Consider the following 23,117-nt stretch of genomic DNA (forward strand, 5'->3'; position numbering starts at 1 on the left):
CCAAAGCCTTTTTTAAACACATATGCAGGTGTTACATGGGGTTAAAATGATTCAAATGCATTAAGTTTACGTTTCAAATAAATATAGTCAATAACTTCATTATTTTCTGTAGCCCACATAATTAAACATTTCAGTTACATAAAACGTGAACTTTGATGTCCTGTATAGCTTGTATAATAAATAAATATGTAGCCCAATAAGTATAAAATCCATAAAGTTACACAATATGGGGCCGTTTTATTTAAAAACACATATCTAACTTATGTTTCACACTTTTTTTGTTAGGAAAAAATCAAATTGTTACTTAAATTTACACAAAATATCAGAAATCTGCACCGTAATGAAGAGAAATTTGAACCTAATTTTCCATGATTTGCTGGTTTAACACTCTGAGGTCCAAATTATAATTGGCCATTTTTACTACTTTTGGTTTTACATTTGTATTTCACCTTTAAATTTTTTTTTGTGTTGCTTGGTATAATTATTTTCGGCCCAACCTCACGTGTCTGAATTTAGAGTTATTTTTTCACTGACGTACTGTATTAACACAACTGATCTGAAATTACACAAAAAAAACCCCATAGAATCCTAGTAGTAGTTATATATATATATATATTTATTTATTTATTTATTTATTTATTTATTTTTTACTGTAAAAACAACAGACACATTTAGTAAATTATTTTATAACTTTAAATTCAAATAATAATTGTAAAGTTTGAAAACGTATGCACAAATTTTATAATCAATAAAGTTTACAAAATCTACTGAAAACTAGTGAAAACAAGAAATAAAGCCGGTCTGCGCCATGGGTAAAACCATTTGTTAACGGTGTGTGTGTATGCAATATATTCAGTTTTAGGATTTATGTTCATTTTTAATTGTTGCTGGGCTCAAAGTGTTAATGCTACCTTATTTTTACTTAAAAACAACACTGTCACATGCAAAGCTAGGGTGGCACTAGGGGTGACAAGAGATAATTTTAGAGTGGCACCCTATGCCAGCTAATGCCACCCCTGCCACAAACGGACGGACACTCCCACCGCTTGGGGCGGTAATGCAGCGTTAGCACCACTCCGAGGAAGGCGGAGGCTGACTGCGACGGCGGGGTTTAGGACCCGGTGGGCTGCGCTGTACAATAGGGCCGTTGTGGCGTGTTGGTGTCCGGGCAGCAGAGCTGGATCCTCCCGTTGAGCTGCGGGGACAGAAGTACCGAGTCCGGAACCAGAGCCCGGGCCGAGGCCGTGTGAGGACCGTGTGAGCGGAATAACGCGGGCGGCAGCGGCGGGACTGCAGGTATGAGCGGGAAAATGTGAACAATATGGTGGCGAGCTGAGCTCTGGGCTCTGCCCTGGACTGTCCCTTCAGGCCCGGGGCCTGCGCTCTCTCTGGGGCCGTCCTGCCTCTTTACCCCGGTACCACGAGCGGCTGGTAGGCTCCCGGGGTATGAACCCAGCGGAGCAGCACAGATGCCCGCCTCAGAGCCTCCGAGGAAGTGACATGTTTGAGTGATGGAGGCGCCTATGTTTGATTTCCCAGCCCGCGGGCAGGCCTTACAGTTTGGCGCCAACACTTTACACAGGTGTGTGAGGCTTTCTTTCAGGTGAGCCAAGAAACGGCACAAAACAGGAAGAGGGAGGGAAGTAAACAGTGTGTTAGCCTTTTCTCATCGTTTCCTGTCAGATGAGCTTTTTAAACAACCTGACGTCATATCCGTACGCCCTCCCTCCACAGGTTAGATGTCAGGTGGAGAACACCTGCCACACCTTGCTGTGGAGTAATGAGATCTTACATGAACCTGTTTGAACAGCCTCCACACACTGTACATGAAAGATGGAGGGAGCACTCATCGTCAGCGTGGAACCCTCAGCATTGAAGTGGTAGCTGCTGCCATACTGGTTTTATTTGGGGGCAGAAGTGAGCCCACTGTTTAGTATTAGTACCTACCCGGGTAGGCTCGTCGCGATTTTTAGGGTTCTCTGTTAGGGATAGGTTATAGTACCCGGTACTTTTTTGAACATATTCCACCGTGTTCCAAGCGATCTGAAAAAGTGATGTCAACAGACTGCATGATACCGATTGACTAGTCAATGGCGTCACTTGAGGAGTCATGAGAGTGTCTCCTTCATGAGCCACTATTTTAAAAACCTGGCGACGAGGAAATTGGCAACATAGAAACAATACTGTGGTCCTCGAGTCCATGAGGGAGTCTATGAGAACTAACTCACTGCTGCCGCTGCTGGAAAATAAAGGAACTGCAGCTTCTGGTGCTTAAGGTTACTGAAAAGTCAAGTGGAAAAGCACAAACATGGAGTGAAAATATGATTTTTGTTTATCAGGGAGAACCTGCTGTTATATTTACCAACAGCTTCCAACACTGTAAGTTGACTTGAGCTTTTCACGTGAGGTGTACGCCACTATGATATGGCAAGGAGAGGGGCTCCTGGCTCCTCCTCTTCCTTGTGTCTTTATGGGGAATGTCAGGCTTGTGCCCCCTGTTGAAACAGCGTTCTGTATCTAGGACTGGTGTCGCTCTGGCCTCTTCCACCTCCTGTTTATTGACACAGATATGCTTTAAAAGTTATAAAAACCAACATCACACACAACAGTCTTTGTTGTGTGTGATGAATCACTACACCTGTGTCTGTATGACACCTGTGAGGCGGGTGAGTGCTGCTCCGTCCTTCACAGATAGAGATGCAACACAAAGTAATAAAACAAAAGTGATCATATGTGATGATGACGCGTTAAAAGCGAGTGAATTAGAAAGTTACAGCAGAGATATAATAACATGTAATAGTTGAGTAATTTTATAAATGTCTTTATTTACTTGTGGTTTGCAGATATGAACTGAAGCGGTCTGACAGAAGAATCTACTAGTATGCTTTTCAATTTGAAGTTTACGGTGAGTACAAATTTCTTCTTTGTGTCCACAAACTTCTGTTCCGTTGGCCTTAAAAATCATCAATATTTGAATGTCATCATCTTTTTTTGCTGCTGCAGGATGATACAGGATGAAACGCCTCCGGTCCTCCAGCAGCAGTGACACTTCTGACAATGAGAGTGAGTCAAGCTTGCCACTTCGTTTCCAGCGTCATCATCATTTCTAACCTGTGACTGCTCTGTAACTATTTCTGTAACAACAGACGAAAGTGATCTGTGTGCAGTCTTGCCTGTTTGTGCAAAAGAATCAAAAGGATCCCATTTGAATAATCAGTGTGAGACGGCAGCATCATTAAAACTGGAAAATAATAAGCATGTTCCAGTTTTAAAATGTGAAAACGCTCTTCGAGCATTTCGTTAGCTTCATAGCATAATTGCCTAAGTCATTTGACTAAGTCAATGACTTAGGCACTTATGCTATGAAGCTAACGATTTCAGATTTATGCTATTGGTGCGTCACACTTGTAAATGTGCCTGACGTGCGTCTCCCTGAACACGTCACATGGATGCTGTTCGTGGTTCTGTGGAGACATTGTCTTAACATGTTTAAAGAATTTACCAAGGCCAAAAAGATTCTTATTTAACCTTTCTGATAAAAAAACAACCAAAAAAATTAACATCAAAATCTGATGCCACACCTCAGCCTAACGTCGCCCTCTAGTGATGGCAAGTTTCAATTGACTGAAGAGTGTCGGTCACAGAGAGAAACTGTGCTGCCTCCTGGTGTTTTGGATGTGAGAACAGACGGACACAGGTACACCACTCTCAGGCTGACCACACGTCTCAGGCTTGGGGTCCAAAAACAGTCGCGGCATGGCAGCGTGACCCGTAACCCAGACCAAACTGTCTCCTTCATTTCTTTTTATTCGCCTCTTTCTTCTTTCAGGTCCATCGACCTCGTTCTGCTCCTCCAACAAATATGGGAGCAAACCTGGAACGCCTGCATCCAACCCGAAGAAGCCAGCTGAGGTGCGTATCAGACTTTGCTGAGCGTCAGTAAATGTCAGGATGGCGTTTGACTACCTGTGTGCGTCTCTCTCCCCCACAGGTGTTCAGGAAAGACCTGATCAGTGCAATGAAGCTGCCTGACTCCCACCACATCTCCCCAGAGGACTGCTACCTGCTGGCAGACACCTGGAAGCAGGAGTGGGAGAAAGGAGTGCAGGTACCAGCGAGCCCAGACACCATCCCAGAGCCGTCCGTCAGGTGAGTCTGACCGCCTCCCAAACGTCTTAGTTTGCCACCTCCTCTTCATACAGGTACTTGAGTACGCTGATCAGCGTACTCAAGTGACAAGTTTACACGAGTCAGCCGTAGCTGAGCACATGACCACGTCAGACACAGCCTCAGAGACTGAACGCTCTGGAGGAGCTCCACCCCAACAGGAACCGGCTCAGGTATCTCATGACCCAGTGGTAGGAGCCCTGGGGGGGAATTCACCTGTCAGCTGGATCGGTAATGCGCCTGCGTCTCCTGGAGGAGGAGGAGAAAGAATCTGTGCCATGGCTTCAACATGACCACAGACCAGTCTGAAAGTGCAAACAGGAGAGCAAATACGTTCGGCGTCAGCTGATCGCCTCGCTCTCTCAATCACAGCAGGAGGAGATATCGCAATCATTACAGCTTTGACCTTTAAATGTGTTTGTTGGCTCTCTTTGAAGCAGGTTCTGGTTGGTTCAGCTATTCAGTCTAACGGCTCTCTGCTGTTTCTTTTCAGAGTAATCGCGGAGAAGCAGAAGGAAACGCTGTACACCCACCAGAAGAAGTACATCCAGTGCTGGAGCCAGGAGTCCAAGGAGCCGGGTTTCGTGAGCATCAAAGAGCTGGCGGAGGCCATGTGCCGCTACGACCTGGATGACATGGACCTCTACTGGCTGCATGTGCTCAACCACGAGCTTGAACGCATGGGTAAGACGGGCCCGATGATCCAGCGTGATGCTTAGTGACGCTGCATCTTCCTTTTTTCTGTTTCTGCACATTTGTTTTTGTCTTCTGTTGGCTTTGTATTTGAGGCTTTTTACATGTATTTTAATATTTGGCTGTTTTTCAAAGTTAAACCTTCCTGTTTATTATAAATGAGGGCCATCTGCAGCACCGGTGCTGCCCACTGGGGGGGGGCACAGTCCACACTTTGAACACCTCTGTTCTTGTTCTCGGGAGTGTCTGATCACGTGGGGTGTTGCTGTTTGGTCCTGCAGGTGAAGAGCCGGTGGACGAGCTAATGATGGAGCGAGCGATGGAGGCGCTGGAGAGGCAGTGCCACGACAACATGAAGCACGCCATCGAGACAGTGGAGGGTCTGGGGATTGAATATGATGAAGACGTCATCTGCGATGTGTGCCGCTCTCCGGACAGCGAGGAGGGCAACGACATGGTGTTCTGTGACAAGTGCAACATCTGTGTGCACCAGGTAGGAAACGCCTTTCTGCTTTTGCTAGCCCTGACCATGTGACCGGAGCGTGTGTCGGAACCCCGGGCAGCACACTTGTGTTTTTGTGTTGTTTCTGTTGATGTTCTGGTTACACATCACTTGCATCCCGCTGTTCTTTCCGCAGGCGTGCTACGGCATTGTTAAGGTGCCCATTGGTAACTGGCTGTGCCGGACATGCGTCCTCGGTATTGACCCGCAGTGCCTCCTGTGTCCCCAGAAAGGCGGGGCCATGAAGGCGACACGAGCCGGCACAAGGTGGGCTCATGTGAGCTGCGCTCTGTGGATCCCTGAGGTAAGTGAATCCGGGATGAGGGGAAGCGGGTGCAACAACACAAACAGTGACAAATAATGTTTTGGGGTTTTTTGTATCAGAGACTAAGATGAAAATATTTACTGCTTTGGTCTATAGACCTTTAATAAAGGAGCACACGTGCAGAAATGATAGTGATAGTGACAGTGAAAATGTGTGGTCCTGCAGGTGAGCATCGCCTGTCCAGAGAGGATGGAGCCCATCACCAAAGTCTCCCACATCCCCCCCAGTCGCTGGTCTCTGATCTGCAGTCTGTGCAAGCTGAAGACAGGTGCGTGCATCCAGGTGAGTTATTCCTTCCGTTTTATGCCATAGAGATTACTTTAGAATGATTGCATGTCTGCAGACATTCAAGTTTGATTTTATGATCCTCGAAGCGTCTGCAGCAAGAAGTCTGCACTGGAGCTGGACGTAAGCTGGCTTTTCCCTCAAGTAACTCGATCCGCTCTCTCCCCCTGTTCAGTGTTCAGTAAAGAACTGCACCACCCCCTTCCACGTGACCTGTGCGTTCCAGCACAGCCTGGAGATGAAGACGATCCTGGATGAAGGGGATGAAGTCAAGTTCAAGTCGTACTGCCTAAAACACAGCCAGCCCAAAGCCGGAGAGGCCGGCCTGAGCCCGGCTCGATCCAAAGCCCCTGGAGAGGCGGGGAAGGGGGGCCAGCGAGCTCAGCGGCTGCAGGAGCTGGAGGAGGAGTTCTACACCCTGATCGAGCCCGAGCAGCTGGCCCGGGACCTTGGGCTGTCCCCGCACCTGGTGGACTTCATCTACCAGTACTGGAAGCTGAAAAGGAAGAGCAGCTTCAACAGGGCTCTGCTGCCCCCTAAAGAGGAGGAGGAGCAGCTGGTGCTCCAGCCGCAGGAGGACAGCATCCACACCCGGATGCGCATGTTCATGCACCTGAGGCAGGACCTAGAAAGGGTGGGTGCTTCCTCTGTGCCGTGTGTGTGTGCAGCCTGTGTTAGTGGTGATGTGGTTTTTTTAGCTTTAGCCTAAAAGATCAGAGCATGTACTCAGTGTCAGAGCAACCATTGCTGATTCAGTAGCATTTATAGAAACTCTGAGGAGTGAACCTGCTGTCACCCAATCAGATCCCATCTATACTGCTGTCTTTAATAAAGTTGTGTGTATCTGGCTGCAGGTGAGGAACCTGTGTTACATGGTGAGTCGGCGGGAGAAGCTGAAGCTGCTGCAGAGCAAAGCTCAGGAGCAAATGTTCAACTTGCATGTGAAGCTCACGAACCAGGAGATTTCTGCAGGTGAGTTCACAGTGAAAAGCAGCACCAGCTCCGTGACTTGCTCTTTGTATCAGCTGACCTCAGAGCAGGTCATGTGACGCAGAAAAATACAAAGCAAAGCTCAGACTCGGCTCAGTTCAGAGGGATCATCCCACATAGGATGTCAAAGCTTTCCAGTGAGAAATTAGTGATTTTTGACCCCTATGAAAAGTTTCTGTGTATTTTACCTGTTAATGAGCAGGTAGAAACCAACACTCGGTATGTGATAAGAAGAACGTCCTGTCAGAATCATAAATTAATTTTATGATTTGGATCCTTTTAAATCAGCCCAGATTTTAAAGTGACTAATCAGAAATGGGGTCGAAGTTCACACTGTAAAATGATCTGGTTTGAGTTTTGAATAATTATGTAAATTAATATATGTAATGCCTGTAACACAATAACTTGGGATCAGCAGGATTTATGATGGATTTATGATTCTTTTTTTTTCTTTTTTATGGTGAAGTAAAAGATAAAACAGTTTGTGAGGACTCTTAAGCTGTCTGTGATGTGATTATGGAAAAGAGAAAAAGGGACTGAACATGTGTTTTCTCTGCAGGTCTTCCTGCTTCGTTCCCCTTGGAGAGTGTGCTGTCCCGGCCTCCTCCGAGGATCACTCTGAAGCTGAAGATGCCCAAAGCTCTGGGTGTTGGGAACGGACCGCTGTGCCCAGACAACAGCGGGAACGTGGGTGAGCACGGCGGTGAGGGGGTGGGCCAGGGGAAGCCTCAGCTGCACGGCCGCAGCATCAGAGACGAGCGCTCCACCAGCCGAACGTCTTCGACCAGCGGTGCACCGCAGCACGTTAAACCAAGCGGGAAACCTCTGACGCTGCACGGCGCGCTTCACGGACAGCCTTCCAACAGCAATGGCAGACTGGAGCGAGACCGAGCACGCCTGGCCAAATCTAATGGCGTGCTGGAGAAGGGCGCTGCTCAGAGGGACGGCTCATGCCAGACGCCCGCTGACCGCAACACTGCAAACGAGAAGAGCGTCTTTCGCAAGTCCGCCATGGAGCACTTTGGCCGCTCCTTCAAACAGGCCACAATCAACCTGGTCCGGACCACCGAGGACCTGCGGGCAGACAAACTGTCCCGGAAGAGCGGTGCCAAGGAGAGGCTGTGGGCCAAACCAGCACCGGAGCACCGCTTGAAGAGTGCGCGATCGTATCAGGACAGCGACGGGTACTGCCCCGACGCTGAGCTCAGCGACTCTGAGCCAGAGGCCAAAGGTCAGTGCAGGCGGCCACTCGGGCTGCCGGACATTCCGAGGAAAGGGAAACAGGCACCAGGCTCTAGGCACGCCATGCAGAGGTGACGGCTGTGCAAACTGTGGGGCTGACGGTCCGCACGAGGACACACGGTGAAGGCGATCGGCTCGCTAAGTCCTAACATACCGACCATGTTTCCGGCCCCAGCATCTCTTGGAGCGCACGTGCAGAAACATACACACCCGGCGCTGTCTTCCCATCATGTGACGATGTTTGTCTCCACCCATGTTGGTCCTGAGAACAGTCAGTGATTTCACAGCTAATGAGCAGATCGCCAAGAAGAGGACAGGATTTCTGAAGGGACGCTCGGGGTGGGAGGCGCTGTGGGGTGGGGGGGGGGACCCTAGTGTATTGTGTGCACACGGGCATGTAAATATCACGTGACTCCCGCCCGTCAGCGCTGCACGTCTCCTTGTCTCTGCCTTCACACCGAGGTGCTGCAACTCTTTGTCTACCTTTCTGAAAACACGAATGCCTTCTGTGTGCAGAAACACTCCACACGCTTTAGCTTCCAGAAACAGTTAGAAACAATAGAAACACATTCCATGGTGCGACAGACACTGGACTGAGGTCTTCAATCATCATGATGAGCCTTTATTATATCACAACCTTTAATTGTGAAAGCGAGCTGCAGTTTTTGTTACGAGGTGCAATTCTTGCTGCTCAGCCCAAAAAAAATAGAATAAAAAGTGGGCGTGCTCTTCTCCTTACTTCCTGTCGTGTACCTGCACTTCGTGCTCGATGATCGCGTCAGTTGAGCTCCAACTCCTCTGAACACTCAGTTTATCAGTTTGTTTTTTTGTTTTTGTATATCTTTGGCCCTCTGAAGTCACAGAGAGAGAATAGAAACCCCGCCTACAAGCTGTTTGGAACAGCTAGAGGGGCAGCTAATCAGAAGACGATAACCTGGAGCAGTGGTAAACAGCTTGTTTCAGGTGGAAGGGCTGTTGGAGCTGAGAATCACGCAAAGTTGCTGTCATGGGGCGGAGTTTAAACCTCAGCTGTGATCTGAAAATCAGGAAAACGTGTTCAGAGCTCGACTGACGCGTTCGGGTGTAGAAACAGGGTAAAAGACAACATCTGTGCTGCTTCCACATGATCTAACTGCCTCTCTTAGGGCATCTCCACTTGTGTCACTACGAGCAGCCGAGAGGTTCGCTTTGAGGATTAAACCATCTTGGAGAGCGACTTCACTGCGAATGCTTCAGTGTCGATCAGGTTCAGTTATAACGTTCAAATGCAACCTCTGGTGAATGTGCGTGTGGTCTTGAGTCGACGTTCTGACCTTCAGATGTCTGCTTTTGGTTTATTGCAGTAATGATATTAGTCGGCGGTCTGAGTTGAGCTGCGTGCACACTGTCGCTCAGTTTTCGTGTCCTGTTTGCTGCCCACGAACCACTAAAGCTCGAGTGTCCGCAAACATGGCCAAAACAGTGACATCATCTCCAGGACCAAAGCACCAGCAGCGTGACGCGGCGGTCGGAAGCTGGAGGCAAGCGCCATATTTGAAACGAGTCTGTTTCTTTTTTTTGGGTTGAGCTGCAGAAACAGAACCCGTCATGGGTTTGTCCTATTTTTCTACAGATGCTGAGTCAGTGCTTTTATTTTATACCTTCATTTTTACCTCATTTTTATGCAGATCCTTCCTCATTTAACAGAAACCGTCTCTCGTGGCTCAGCGTGGTGTCTCCACACAGACCGCAGGCATGGTCACAGGCTGTAAACGGGCCTGTCGGCTCAGCTGCGAGCAGAAGGTTGAATCCTCGGCGGCTCCAAGCAGGTGGAGCGGCTGCAGGAAACACTACATGAAGCCCAGAGTTAAACTTTGACCTCCATCGCTCGCCATTCTGAGCCTGTGTGTGAGAGTGAAGCTGTGCGCCCACCCACGGCGCTCCAACACTAACGTATTCGCAAAGATCTTTTTTTCATGTTTTTTCCTCGTTTGGAAAATCATTTTTTAATAAAGTCTAAATGTTAAAGTCTGATGCTTGAATTAATTGAATGTTCATCAGTTTTCAGGGAAAGTCAGCAAGCAGGTTTTCTGTTTGTGGTTTCAGGTACTGCTGCACAATACTGCAATACTTATGGTATTAATCCAAGGCCAAGTAAGTAGAAGGTCAATACTGCTGGTACTGGTATCGATACTCGTGTAGGGGAGAGCAGTGTGTCGTCATCTATGAGATAAATTTAAACTTCACTCAGTCACAATAATAATAAAACACTTTTCATTCTTTTATCTTTCCAAAGCTTTCAGGACACCGGGCCTGTGAAATGTACAGTACCTGTGATGCTCTTAGCGTGTGTAGTTTAAATAAAACCGTTAACAAAAAAACATTCAGATGTTTTTCACTTCAAAGTTAGTTTTATTGTCAAAAACCACGTGTACAGATCATACACAGGAATTTGAAATTGCAGTTCTCCCACACCCCTCAGTGTGACACTTAAGTCTTATATACAACACAATCTTTTATAAACAATAGTGTCAAACACAATCAGAGTTCTTGTAGGGTGGTTGGGTCAGAGGTGGGTATGGAGATGGTGTGTATGATAGAGCAGGGAAAGAGTTCACACCACCCAGTCACCTCTGTCCCGCAGCAGTCACACATTTGTGTTTTATTGGCACTGCCTTCATTTTAATTGTTTCCATTTTAACTCATATTTAATCAGCCAATCACAGCAGCAGCTCAGTGCTCTTGATGATGAGCCGCTTAACTTCAAACTGAGCATTGTTTTAGGATCTGCTGGGATTTTCCCATGACCATGTCTGGATCCATCCTGCCTGGTTCGCGGTGGTCGTCAGCTGTGCGATGATGTCACAATGATCAGCTCTGAAGCGTCAATCTGGTGCTAGTGAGGTGACCTAGTGAAGTGTCCAGTGAGAGTAAGTGCGCATATTTGCAGAGACCCTCTCCCTAAACTAGATGGAACTGTGATCGAGATCCTTCTGAGGTTGTGGCTGTATCCCAATTCAGGGTCTGCAGCCTTAAAGGCCGCATTTTAAGGCCGATTACGTCACAGCGACGAAGGCTGCTCCAAATGCGGCCCTCAAATGAGTCCTTCATTTCCCTGAATTTTAAGGATGTGGCGGTGTACACTTCGTGGCCCAACATATCCCAGAATGCATAGCGCGGCGGTGGGTGTGGATAATTTTGCCGAAAAAAACGGCGGATGAGGGGCGCCCGAAGAGTGAACTTTAAGTGAGTACTGAATATTATGTCACTTATTTATGTGCAAATGTTCAATAACGAAGAACATTAAAACATCACTGTTGGCCACATGTCGGCAAAGTTATGTGACATTAGTGACGTTTGTACTAACTTGGTTTTAAAGCCTTTAAAATATACGCCGTTCAATAGCTGACTTTAATCTTACAGAGAATGTGGTGATTTTATGGATAATTAAAGTCAGTCATATATCCACAAACACAAGCTGAAAGTCAGTGATGCTGCTCGGTTTGCAGTCCTGAATATCACGGCACAAGCAGGATTCACTGCACTGTTAATGTTAGCTATGTTATATTGCTGCCTCTGTTCGGTGGGGTCGACCCAAACGGACTTTAACATGTGTTTGAACGAGCTGACGGTTCACTCGTTAAGCTGAAAGAAAGATGCTTTAATCACAGGAGTCACACATGTGTCCACTGTACCATCTGGGAACTCTTCTTGTTTAGCACGCGTAATGACACAAACACTAAATCCTCCTTCTCTGGTGCTGTTTTGTAGCAGTGTACACACCTGAGACTGTCACCTGTCTGTCTGTCCTGCACTTTCTCTCCTTTTCTTTCTCTCTGATTGTGTAATAAAAGTATGAACATGTATTTAAAAGTTACACTTGTGTTTGAATCCTGCAGCTTATCACACATTTGATTTCCATGTGTGACACGTGCAAGTGTCCCGAGTGAGGACAGACTGAGGGACCCACTGCTGCACATCATCTGTGAGGCTTTGCACCCCTGATGATCCACCAGGACAAACTCAGCAGTGTGTGAGGAAGAGGAGGAGGAAGAGCCTGCAGCAGCTGACAGATGGAGAGAATAGACAGACTGTTCCCTGTTTGTGAAGGACTGCTAGAAAAGTTTAAACTAACTGTCTGTCCTGAATCTGTCTTATTAGGTAATGTTCAAATAATTTTATCATTCCAGTGTTTTCAGTGTGGGAGAAAGTACTCAGGGCCTTCAAGTTACACACTATGAAAGGCAGCAAGAAGTTTAATGTTCAGAAACCTAAAGTATGTATCAGCAGCAGAATGGACCTAAAAATAAATGTTTGTTTCAGTTCTATCAAGCTTTGAGTATTTAGCATTAGTAGTACTGCTGTGTTTGTTGTATCATCTTGCTGTAATTGTTTATATGCTTTATATATTCTGAGGTAAGTTGATCTATAGTGTTACATCATATTCTATAATGATGTTATGTGTTTGTATACTTTGTGCCCAGTTTGACCCATTTAGCAGACGTCAGCCTGTTTAAGGCTCTGATATCTATTCTGTATGACGTAAAGCAGTTATGACATGGTCTGATTTTCTCACCCAACAAAGGAATATTTAATATACTCTTCATTCTATCAGAAACAGTTTTCACAGCTCGTGCATTTTCTTTTTAGACATATATGTAAGCACTGAGCCAAATGTAATGTAATGCCAACAACTCAGTTACACAGCGATAAAAAGAAACACAAAAAATGGCAAGAAGCTGTTGTATTATTAACTGCAATAGCCGGTGTTGTGCCAAAAAGTGATTGTCTGCCAAAAACTGATTTCTGGTATTTACCAAAAACTGATTGCTCGTATTTAAATTGCTATAAGTAACTTGTTGGGCTATAATATGTGAAACATATGTCAAATGCATCCCTCATGGATGACATAAAGTCATCTCTCCATCTCTCTCTCCTGCTCTTTTATTTCTCTCTCTTGCTCCATCTCTCTCTGCTGCTCTTCTGTCTCCTCTGTCACAGACTTCTCCACTTTTGATGATAAATCAGCCTGGTGCAACATGTAAGGATTGGTGCAATTTGTTAAGATTTTGAGGAGTTTGAGAAACTAACCTTAAGCATAAAATAAAATTTACTATCAGTAACTTCATAGCACCCGCCCAGCAGTATATAAACTCTGTCATGCTAGCTAGTACGCAGTACCAGTTATTCTAAGCGACTGTAAAAAGTCAGCACAACGAAAACAAACTACAACTAAACTTGGTTTATATCTGACACAGATAGACAGCAGGTCATAACTTTTTACCTGAAGTTCAGTTCCTCTGCCACTATGACCGGCGGCCGCCTCGGGTCTCTCCTCCTCTTGCCTCCCCTTTCCCTTATCCACCTGCTGGCCTCCACCACTTGCTGATGTTGCTAAATCTGTGGAAGCTATGCCATAGCTACCGCCAAACAATTCAGTTATTTTTTAAACATTTGGCAGCGTCTGCCTGAAGGGCTTGTTTCTTTTTGGCCCTAATTTTTTCTGCACCTCCTTTCCTTTTTTTGTTCTCCATTTCTTTAGTTCGTCGATTGCTAAACAAGGGGGAGGGTGCATCCGACCTCCTCGGCTGTAATTGGTCCAGCCCAGAGTCGATCATGACCAATTGGCCAATCCAACACCTTTCATTATTTATACCCTTCCAAAAAAACAAAACAAAAAAAAAAATCGATCGGCCCATAAAAACAAAAAATCGCCAGCGGCCCACCGGGCAAATGCCCGGTATGCCCGATGGCCAGTCCAGCTATGGACACAGCCTCAGTGTGCTCACTGGAATGTCCGGCACCTGTACAGTCCCACAATAAACACAGGAAGACCAGAGACCAGACGAGTCGCCCCCTGCTGGAAACGGGAGAGAATGTCCATCTTTTATGTACAGGCGTTTCATCAGCTGATCAAACGTCGTGACGTCTCTCCAGATGTTTTACCTTCACGTGCATTATGGAGGTGAGCCGCGTGTGCGCGCGGGGCTGCAGCAGCCTCGAGGTCCTGCGGTCTCTTTAAGAGCGGAGCCGCGCTCTCGCAGCGGCGACCGGAAGCGCGCGGTCACGGCTCACCGGTAACAGACAGAGATCTGCTGCGGAGGATCCCAGCTTTCTCCGCGTGTCAGTCACACATGCTTAATGTGCCGCTCCGGTCATGACTCGTGCACGCGCTCTCAGACCGGCGGCTCGTGGCCTTTGTCAGCGGGCTCTGCTCGCGTAAGCGGATCTGAGACACAGAGGGACGATCAGGTGAGGAGGGCTGACTGCAGCACACACACATAAACACACAGGCACGCGCAAGTTTACTGCTGTGAAACAGCGCAGTGCACGTACCTGCTCACTTTCACTTTATTAAACATTAATAACACAATGTAATCAGTGAACCTGTGTGTGTGTGTGTGTGTGTGTGTGTGTGTGTGTGTGTGTGTGTGTGTGTGTGTGTGTGTGTGTGTGTGTGTGTGTCAGCAGCAGTGATGTCCGGGCTGAGTGAGCCCAGCCTGATGGAGCTGCCCATGGAGAGTTGGATGTCTCGCCTGCCATGTGCGCTGTGGGATGTCCCGCTGTTCCACCTGGCCATCCCAGGTAGGCCTGGTGTTGGGGCCAGATGGTGCTGATGGTGTGATGGGACCTGAATCAGTTTGTTCTGTCTTATTGTCTCTGGTTTATTGATGATTCTCTGACTGTGAGGACGTGATGAACGCATTGTGTCCACATTTCACACACACACAGTTCACCTGCTGCTCTCACAGTCAGAGATTCACCTGTTCATTCATTTATCAGCCTCTTCATGTTTTCTGCCTGATTGAACTGTTTCCTATTGAACTACAATTTTATTATGTGTCTCTTATCTTATCTCAGGAAAGTGGTAATTAAAATAACCAATGACAGAAATCTGAGATCAAACAGCAGACTCAGTAAGAAAGGAAAGATTGGAGCGATAAAGGAAATGTGCTGCAAGGAGACCAAGAAAAGCCAAATGCAGATTTGTGTGTTTGCATTTCTGTTTGTTATGCAGCATGTCTTATTGTCGTCTTAGTGAGTGGCTTTATTTCTTGACCCACAAGTACAAACCCAGAAAAGCTCCAACAAAGTCAGACGCTGAGTAAAACATAAAGAAAGGCGCATTTTCTTCACTGTAGAACAGAAAAAACTGTTTTGAATCAGTGAGTGATTGTGGATACAGTTTACGAAAAAAAAAGAAAAGAAAAGGGAAACACAAAAACAGGTTACATTGAATACAAAACAGAACGTTTTATGTTAGCACATAGGTAAAGAAAAAGAAAACAAACAAACAAACAAACATAAACAGAAAAAGACAACCCAGGAGGGGCGATTGATACTAACAAACCCTTTTCTTACAAACCACGCAGAAGTTAGCCGCAACACCACTGAGCTTCACATTCCCATTAACACGGACACACATTGGACCTCTATGGAATAAGCAAATCAGTTAGTCAGCAGAAACATCCTTAAATTAAAGGTTAGAGAGGTTTGTCAGAAAAAGACCCCAGATTTAATCAAATGTACCCTTTTGGTTCTGGATGGAGCAGTGGATCTTTTCAAGACTAAGACACGACATGAGATCAGTTTCCTCTTTGTCTTGGTCCATTTTAAAGAGGAGGCAGTGCCGTTTCTCCATCATGGTCACACGTGGCTTCGTGTCGGAGTGACGGAGCTGTAGCTGCATGTGTGGACGGCATGCCGAGCTGCATGAAGACACTGGTTTCTGGAAGTGTTCCTGAGCCGTGCACAGATTTATCACAGAGCAGTGTTTCTGCTGAAGGTTACAGTCATCAGCCTGCGCACAGAGATTCCCCCAGATCCTCCGAGTGTGCTGATGATGTCATGTTGTGTAGATGATGAGATGTTCACAGCGAGGACTGCGATTCTGAAACAGGTTGTGAACCTCTGAGAAGCTCCGCATCTCTGAGATTATCTTTTTCTACCTGATCACGTGACCGACCTGCTGCCAGCTCACTTTTGATCTTCTCTTTAGCACCGCTGACTTTCACACGCTTTTGTTGCTCGATCCCAACTTATAGGGCACGTCGCCCCCGCCAAATTCCACATGAGCTCGGATTTGTCACGAGCAGTAAAATGAAAATTCATTTTCTCAGTTACATTTTCCTGGTTTTATTGAACATTTGAAATATCTGTCAGAGAAACAGGAACAGCGGCTTTAACAAGGATCATACATGTGCTGACTCGGTCGTTTCAGCTGCTAAAAATGGTTGATTAATAAATGAAGACATTGATGAAGCACCTTTTTACACACACGTGCCAAAAACAGTATTTATTGTGTGACTTTAAAGGTTTTGGGCTCAGTTTGGGGGTTGGAGAAGCTCCAGATCCACAGCTTCATACACTCAACAAAAATATAAACGCAACACCTTTGTTACTGCTCCCATTCCCCATGGGATGGACGTAGAGACCTAAAATTCATTCCAGATACACAATATAACCATCCCTCCCAAACTGGTCACAAATCAGTCCAAATGTGTGGTAGTGGGCACATCTGGTATATTGAGATAATCCATCCCATCTCACAGGTGTGCCACATCAGGATGCTGATCTGACATCATGAGTAGTGCACAGGTGTACCTCAGACTGCCCACAACAAAAGGCCACCCTGGAATGTGCAGTTTTTTGTGCTATTGGGGGTCTGGGGACCCAGAACCGGTCAGTATCTGGTGTGACCACCATTTGCCTCATGCAGTGCAACACATCGTCGCATGGAGTCTATCAGATTGTCAATTGTGGCCTGTGGAATGTTGGTCCACTCCACTTCAATGGCTGTGCGAGGTTGTTGGATATTCGTGGGAACTGGTACACGCTGTCGTATACGCCGGTCAAGCACATCCCGAACATGCTCAATGGGTGACATGTCCGGTGAGTATGCTGGCCATGCAAGAACTGGGACATTCTCAGCTGCCATCTGCCCTGAACAATGTGAACCATGATTCATCCGTGAAGCGCACACTTCTCCAACGTGCCAGATGCCATCGAATGTGAGCATTTGCCCACACAAGTCTGTTACGGCGACGAGCTGGAGTCAGGTCAAGACCCCGATGAGGACGACGGGCATGCAGTTGAGCGTCCCTGAGACGGTTTCTGACAGTTTGTGCAGAAATTGTTTGGTTGTGCAAACCAATTGTTCCAGCAGCTGTCTGGGTGGCTGGTCTCAGACGATCTTGGAGGTGAACCTGCTGGATGTGGAGGTCCTGGGCTGGTGTGGTTACACGAGGTCTGCGGTTGTGAGGCCGGTTGGATGTGCTGCCATATTCTCTGAAACGCCTGTGGAGACGGCTTATGGTTGAGAAATGAACATTCAATGCACGGGCGACAGATCTGGTTGACATTCCTGCTGTCAGCATGCCAATTGCACGCTCCCTCATTGCTTGTGGCATCTGTGGCATTTTGCTGTGAGACAAAACTGCACATTCCAGGGTGGCCTTTTGTTGTGGGCAGTCTGAGGTACACCTGTGCACTACTCATGATGTCAGATCAGCATCCTGATGTGGCACACCTGTGAGGTGGGATGGATTATCTCAATATAGCAGATGTGCCCACTACCACACATTTGGACTGATTTGTGACCACTGTTTGGGAGGGATGGTTATATTGTGTATCTGGAATGAATTTTAGGTCTCTACGTCCATCCCATGGGGAATGGGAGCAGTAACAAAGGTGTTGCGTTTATATTTTTGTTGAGTGTATGTGCAGGAAGTCTGTCAGGGCCAAGTGGAACATTCAGGATTATCTTTGTCCCTTTCAGGCAGCCATAATGCAATAACCTACTGCCTGGATACGGACGACAGGTCTCCCATCGACCTCATGCAGCCTGACATGCTGCAGAAGCTCGACAAATTCATGAAGCCCCTCATTCGTCCATTTGTGTACAAGTGGGCAAAAACCCAGGTAATACTTTTACAGCACTGTTCTGAAACAGCTGTCGCCTCAGGCGGATTACACTGTACAGTATCAGAGAGAAACCCAGCCATCCCACGATCCTCTACCAGCAGCTCACGGTGACAGTGGGGAGGAGGAGCACAATGTGATGACAGGCTGTAACTGTACCTGTGTTAGTCCTTCTTGTGTATAAAGCCGGACCTGCTGTGATGAGTTGTGTGTCCTCCATGTTTCAGGAGTGTTGTATAAAGCATCAGCTGGACTGTGGGGTGAGGTACTGCGACCTGAGGATTGCACACAGGCCCAACGACAGCTCCACACACCTGTACTTCTACCATGGCGTCTACACCACGCTCACTGTGGAGGTGACTCACAGCCCGGTCACACATATGCAAACAGATGCTAAATCCATGACAGGTTTAGATTTGGAATTCTGTGGGCTTCATGGTTATCCAGTCTGGCTTTTAGCTTTCTTCTTCACAGCTTACAGAGAAAGTTATGTTTCAATAGAGAGCAACAGAATATCAACCAAAAATCCAGAAACTCAGTTTGAAATAAGTATTTGATCCCCTACAGACGCCCACAGAATGGCTGTGTGGCCCACGTAGCACAATCACCCAGTCAGATACTCCTGATCTCAGCTTGGTGTGCGAATAAAGCACCGCTGTGCACAGACTGCAAGACCAAAGAGCTGTCACCGGATGTCAGGGGCAGGACTGCAGACCTGCACCAGGGTGACGGAGCGACAGGAGAGAAGGTGAAGCTGTCAGTGCGATTATTCAGAAATCTAAAGTGAGGATGATCCTGAGAAAGGTGGTGGGAGGAGCTTGTTAACGACAGTCACAGATGACACCACAAGTAGCATGAAGTTTGCAGTGAACATGTGAATCACAAGCTTGACAGAAAGTGCTGAGTCGCGTTTTCAAATTCAAATTCAAATTTTATTTGTCACGTACACAGTCATACACAGTACGATATGTAGTGAAATGCTTGGACAACTGCTCGTGACCTAAAGAAAACAAAAAAGGAAAGGCTATGAATAAGATAGGAAATAAATATGAAAAATTAAAAAGGGTAAATTTAACTGGGAAAGAATAAGATAAAATATATAAATTAAAGTTGAAAATAAAATAACTGTACAACAAAATACACAATATAGAACTATATAAGAATGTATGAAGAAATCTAAATATATACACAATAACAGCAGCTGTACAAGTATTAACCGGAAATGAAGAATATAGTGACCAGTGTTGTGCAAAAACAATGTCCAGAATGTCCAGTGTGTGTGTAAGAACTGTATGTGTGGGTCAGTACTGTGTGGTGGTGTGATTGAGAGACCGTATCGCCTGCGGGAAGAAGCTCCTCCTCAGTCTCTCTGTGTTGGTCTTCAGGGAGCGGAATCGCTTTCCTGACCTCAGCAGAGAGAACAGTCTGTTGTTGGGATGGCTGAGGTCCTTCACGATCTTCCTGGCCTTGGTCCGGCACCGCCTGCTGTAGATTGAGTGCAGGTCAGGGAGCTCGGAGCGGATGGTGCGCTCAGCTGACCGCACAACCCTCTGTAGAGCTCGTCTGTCCTGCATGGTGCTGTTCCCGAACCAGGTTAAGATGTTTCCCGCCAGGATGCTCTCTATGGTGCACGAGTAAAAGTTCCTGAGCACCTTGGAGGGCAGTTGGAAGTCTCTCAAGCGTCTGAGGTGGTAGAGACGCTGTCGGGCCTTTTTCACCACGGTGTTGATGTGACAGGACCATGACAGGTCCTGCGTGATGTGAACTCCGAGGTATTTGAAGCTGTCCACTCTCTCCACTGGGCACTCGTTGATGACGGGGGTCTGGTAGTTCCTCTCCTGCTTAGTGCTGAAGTCCACGATCAGCTCCTTTGTCTTACTGACGTTTAGAAGGAGGTTGTTCCTCTGGCACCAGTTCTCCAGATTCCTAATCTCCTTCAGGTAGGCCGTCTCGTTGTTATCAGAGATCCTGCTGCTTTCCTTTAATACGCGTTCACTCAATGACATGACAACCAGTTTATACCTTTCAGGTTTGTTCTGCGTCTTTGGTTGATATTCTGTGATATTCTGTGATAACTTCCATAAGAGACAGACCGTCTTTGGAAGTGAGCACACACACACACACACACACACACACACACACACACACACACACACACACAGAGTAAGAGTATCCCTATGTTAATCTGAGTGTTCAGGGATTACTGCACACACACTGAGCTCATTTTTAGAAACTTTGACTATGTTTGACATGAGCAATCCCACACGCGTGTTTTAAAGCAGGAACAGAAAACAGCAGGACTACATCATTAGGAACAAAATGGCAGCCAAAACACGTCAAATCAGCTGTGCACGTGGGCGGGATGAAGTTCATTTTGGTGTGTGAGGGTTGAGCTCGCCTGTGTCTCTGACAGACAGTGCTGACGGAGATCCGAGAGTGGCTGGACGCCCATCCCAAAGAGGTGGTCGTCCTCTCCTTCAGCCACTTCCTCGGCCTGAGCCAGGAGCTCCACGCGGTGCTGCTCACCACCATACGTACCGTGTTTGCCTCCAAACTCTGTCCCAAAAAGGTACGGATGCACTTCCTGTTTCCTGAAACATCTCATAGGTTTCTAACTGTAAGGGTGAAGCCGGCACAGAATCCCAAAGTATCCTGTTTTACAGATTTACAGCAGAGGTGCTGACAGGGCGCTCCTGTTAAATAGCTCACACTGGATGAACCCATTTCACGGCAGTCGCACACGCATCAGTCAGCCAGTGTCAGTATCAAACACCTGGACGTGACCACAGAGAGGATTCATCCATCCATTTATGCCTCCTCCAGTTTAGCTCCGCCCACAAAATGTGCAAACATTAAAACCGACTGTACACAAACTTCATATATCAAAAAAGTGGACTTCCATTAAGTGTACTTCTTTGACCTTTAACTCATATTAAAGAGCCTGGTGGGGTTTATTTAAACTTTTAGGGAGGATTATGGGAGCCGTGGTGATTGCATTACCTGGATTATTAAGGCGTTCACGGCTCTGATGTGTTGCTTTCAGGCTGAGGTCACTCTTCGTAAGCTCTGGGCTTCGGGCTACCAGGTGATCGCGTCCTACGAGCACAGCACGGAGCGCCGGCACACTGAGCTGTGGCCGGACATCCCATACTGGTGGGCCAACAAATGCAAAGCCGAGGCTCTGATTGATGAGTTTGAACGCATGAAGCAACAAAACAGGAGACCAGGTGACCTGCTGACGAGTCATGATGTCAGACAGGTGAGGATTAAACACATTCACCATCTGGATCTCACCGTGTGTGCGTGTGTGTTTCAGGAGGTTTCTTTGTGACGGGGATTAATCTGACGGAGGACCTGAAGTACATCTGCACCCACCCAACTGAGTCCCTGAAGGACCTGGTGATGTCCACGTACCCGACGCTGCTCGGCTGGGTCAAAGAGCAGACGCCCGGCGAGGAGGACGGCTCGCTGAACATCATCGCCGGCGACTTCGTCTCGGAGAGCTGCTTCGTGCCCACCGTCGTGGCGCTGAACCAGAAGCTTCTGAAGCGGTCCTCGTGACTGTAACAAGCGTGGCCTGAGGAGAACATGAACCACAGCATGAGAAGCACACAGGCCTTTTTGTTAGCGGTGACACAATAATACTTGAATATTTGTTCAGACATGGACGTTTCAGCCTTTAAGCTGCTTGAAAACAGACGTTCTGGTATTTGGACCTGCACTGTTTGTTTACACTCACCTCATTATTTATGCAATGTTGGAGGCAGCGCCGTGGCCGGACTCACGTTACGCTGACCGGAGCAATAATTCTACAAATAATCCAGTGCGTAGGCTTTTTAGAGCGGGGTCGTGCTGCGTGAGATCGATCCGAACCCCTCACAGTCAGCTGCAACATGACCCTACCGTACAAGCGAGCCTTCACCTGCTCTCCCCTGTCCCACCTGCTGATATGAGCCTGAAATTTACCCAGGATGCACCTAAACTGTGACAGATCGTCACACTGTTGCTCACAGCTGCTCAGAGATGAGGAACAGAGTTCAGAGGTCTGCAGAGTTAAACTGAGTGGCGTTAAACACCTGGTGTCTTCTGGATAAGAGCTGAAACATCTTCACAAAGTCGAACTGCTGCAGTCTGAAACACAGTTTAAATGTCCCAAAAGGTTGATTCTGTCCATCTGGAAGAAACAGCCCAGTGTTCATTCAGTGGGCTGGTTTCAGTCATTGTGCAGAGGTACTGTTTATAAGGTTGGAGACCTGCAGTCAGCTGAGACTGAAGAAGTCTCTAAACTCTCACTGAAGAAGGATGAGGACAAAACGTTTCTCCCACTGAAAGCATCCAGATGAACAGAATCAACTTTACTGGTATTTCTTTACCTGGATGACTGAGCATGTATCGAGATGCAGCTTAAATGTGTTTTCAGCCCTGACGGGTTCATGTGCACTTATGAAAGTAATCATGAGTGTAAAATATTCCCGGTATGAAGGTAAAGATATGTGTGGCATCAGTAAATAATCTGAAAGAATCAGCTTATTGTGAGGGGTCAGATGGGAGCTGCTGCTTGATTTTATTTTGAAATGACCCACGAATAAGCACAACGAATTCAGCGAGCACACGTGACTGTACTCTTTTATAATATTGTGTGTGCAATATTATTTCGTATTTAACCACAGAGAATGTAGAAGAGATTTGAAACTTATGCAAACTGCATGGAAAACATATTTGCATGAACACAGCCCCGACTGTTCTACTAAAGCCTGATTTAGCCAGTAGATTGAGGTTTTCCTCCCAATGATGCTGTGCCGCTGTGCCTGTGGACATGAGCTTTTCCAATAAACACAAGCATTTGTAAGAAAATCCTCTTTTTGTTCCCTGACTCATCAGCACAGTGTGAGAGGTTTTTCCCATTACAGCTGAACTCAGCCGGAGTGATCTGCCCTCTGCAGGGTTTCGCCAGCAGGGCGCAGTGTGACTGCTCTGTCTTTTCCTGACCACTTTCTGTGTCATGAGGTGAAG

General features: G+C 46.9%; 2 protein-coding genes across 7 annotated transcripts; both read left to right on the plus strand.

The window, feature by feature from the left end:
* The first annotated feature begins 1,130 nt into the window (after positions 1 to 1,130).
* Positions 1,131 to 10,215, plus strand: jade3 (jade family PHD finger 3). Of its 4 annotated transcripts, XM_026159216.2 has the most exons (13): positions 1,131 to 1,296; positions 2,844 to 2,905; positions 3,004 to 3,063; positions 3,830 to 3,912; positions 3,992 to 4,149; positions 4,661 to 4,851; positions 5,142 to 5,353; positions 5,499 to 5,666; positions 5,853 to 5,969; positions 6,148 to 6,606; positions 6,827 to 6,944; positions 7,522 to 7,653; positions 9,891 to 10,215. In XM_026159216.2, the coding sequence occupies exons 3-13, from the start codon at positions 3,015 to 3,017 to the stop codon at positions 9,953 to 9,955; spliced, it is 1,752 nt and encodes a 583-aa protein (XP_026015001.2). In that variant the 5' UTR covers positions 1,131 to 1,296; positions 2,844 to 2,905; positions 3,004 to 3,014; the 3' UTR covers positions 9,956 to 10,215. The 4 variants fall into 4 exon arrangements, with proteins under 4 accessions (XP_026015001.2, XP_026014997.2, XP_026014998.2 ...); XM_026159212.2 differs by lacking the exon at positions 9,891 to 10,215 and having other exon boundaries at positions 7,522 to 8,942; XM_026159213.2 differs by lacking the exon at positions 9,891 to 10,215 and having other exon boundaries at positions 1,210 to 1,582; positions 7,522 to 8,942.
* A 4,016-nt stretch (positions 10,216 to 14,231) lies between these two features.
* On the plus strand, positions 14,232 to 22,958 carry plcxd1.1 (phosphatidylinositol-specific phospholipase C, X domain containing 1, tandem duplicate 1). 3 transcript variants are annotated; one of them, XM_026160148.2, is made up of 7 exons: positions 14,232 to 14,435; positions 14,655 to 14,768; positions 17,962 to 18,104; positions 18,332 to 18,460; positions 20,518 to 20,673; positions 21,148 to 21,331; positions 21,421 to 22,958. In XM_026160148.2, exons 2-7 carry the CDS (start codon positions 14,660 to 14,662, stop codon positions 21,663 to 21,665), a joined length of 966 nt encoding a protein of 321 aa, XP_026015933.1. In that variant the 5' UTR covers positions 14,232 to 14,435; positions 14,655 to 14,659; the 3' UTR covers positions 21,666 to 22,958. The 3 variants fall into 3 exon arrangements, with proteins under 3 accessions (XP_026015933.1, XP_080154112.1, XP_026015934.1); XM_026160149.2 differs by having other exon boundaries at positions 14,267 to 14,435; positions 14,652 to 14,768; XM_080297986.1 differs by lacking the exon at positions 20,518 to 20,673.
* Positions 22,959 to 23,117: the final 159 nt, after the last annotated feature.

Source organism: Astatotilapia calliptera, chromosome 23 (assembly GCF_964374335.1).
Source record: "Astatotilapia calliptera chromosome 23, fAstCal68.1, whole genome shotgun sequence".
Taxonomy (NCBI): Eukaryota; Metazoa; Chordata; class Actinopteri; order Cichliformes; family Cichlidae; genus Astatotilapia; species Astatotilapia calliptera.

Coding starts and splice junctions, on each gene's coding strand:
- jade3 (XM_026159212.2), top strand. CDS start 3,015: ATGAAACGCCTCCGGTCCTCCAGCAGCAGTGACACTTCTGACAATGAG. Junction 5,354..5,498: donor GCAACATCTGTGTGCACCAG/GTAGGAAACGCC, acceptor TTCTTTCCGCAG/GCGTGCTACGGCATTGTTAA. Junction 6,607..6,826: donor TGAGGCAGGACCTAGAAAGG/GTGGGTGCTTCC, acceptor ATCTGGCTGCAG/GTGAGGAACCTGTGTTACAT.
- plcxd1.1 (XM_026160148.2), top strand. CDS start 14,660: ATGTCCGGGCTGAGTGAGCCCAGCCTGATGGAGCTGCCCATGGAGAGT. Junction 14,769..17,961: donor GTTCCACCTGGCCATCCCAG/GTAGGCCTGGTG, acceptor TGTCCCTTTCAG/GCAGCCATAATGCAATAACC. Junction 20,674..21,147: donor CCAAACTCTGTCCCAAAAAG/GTACGGATGCAC, acceptor TGTTGCTTTCAG/GCTGAGGTCACTCTTCGTAA.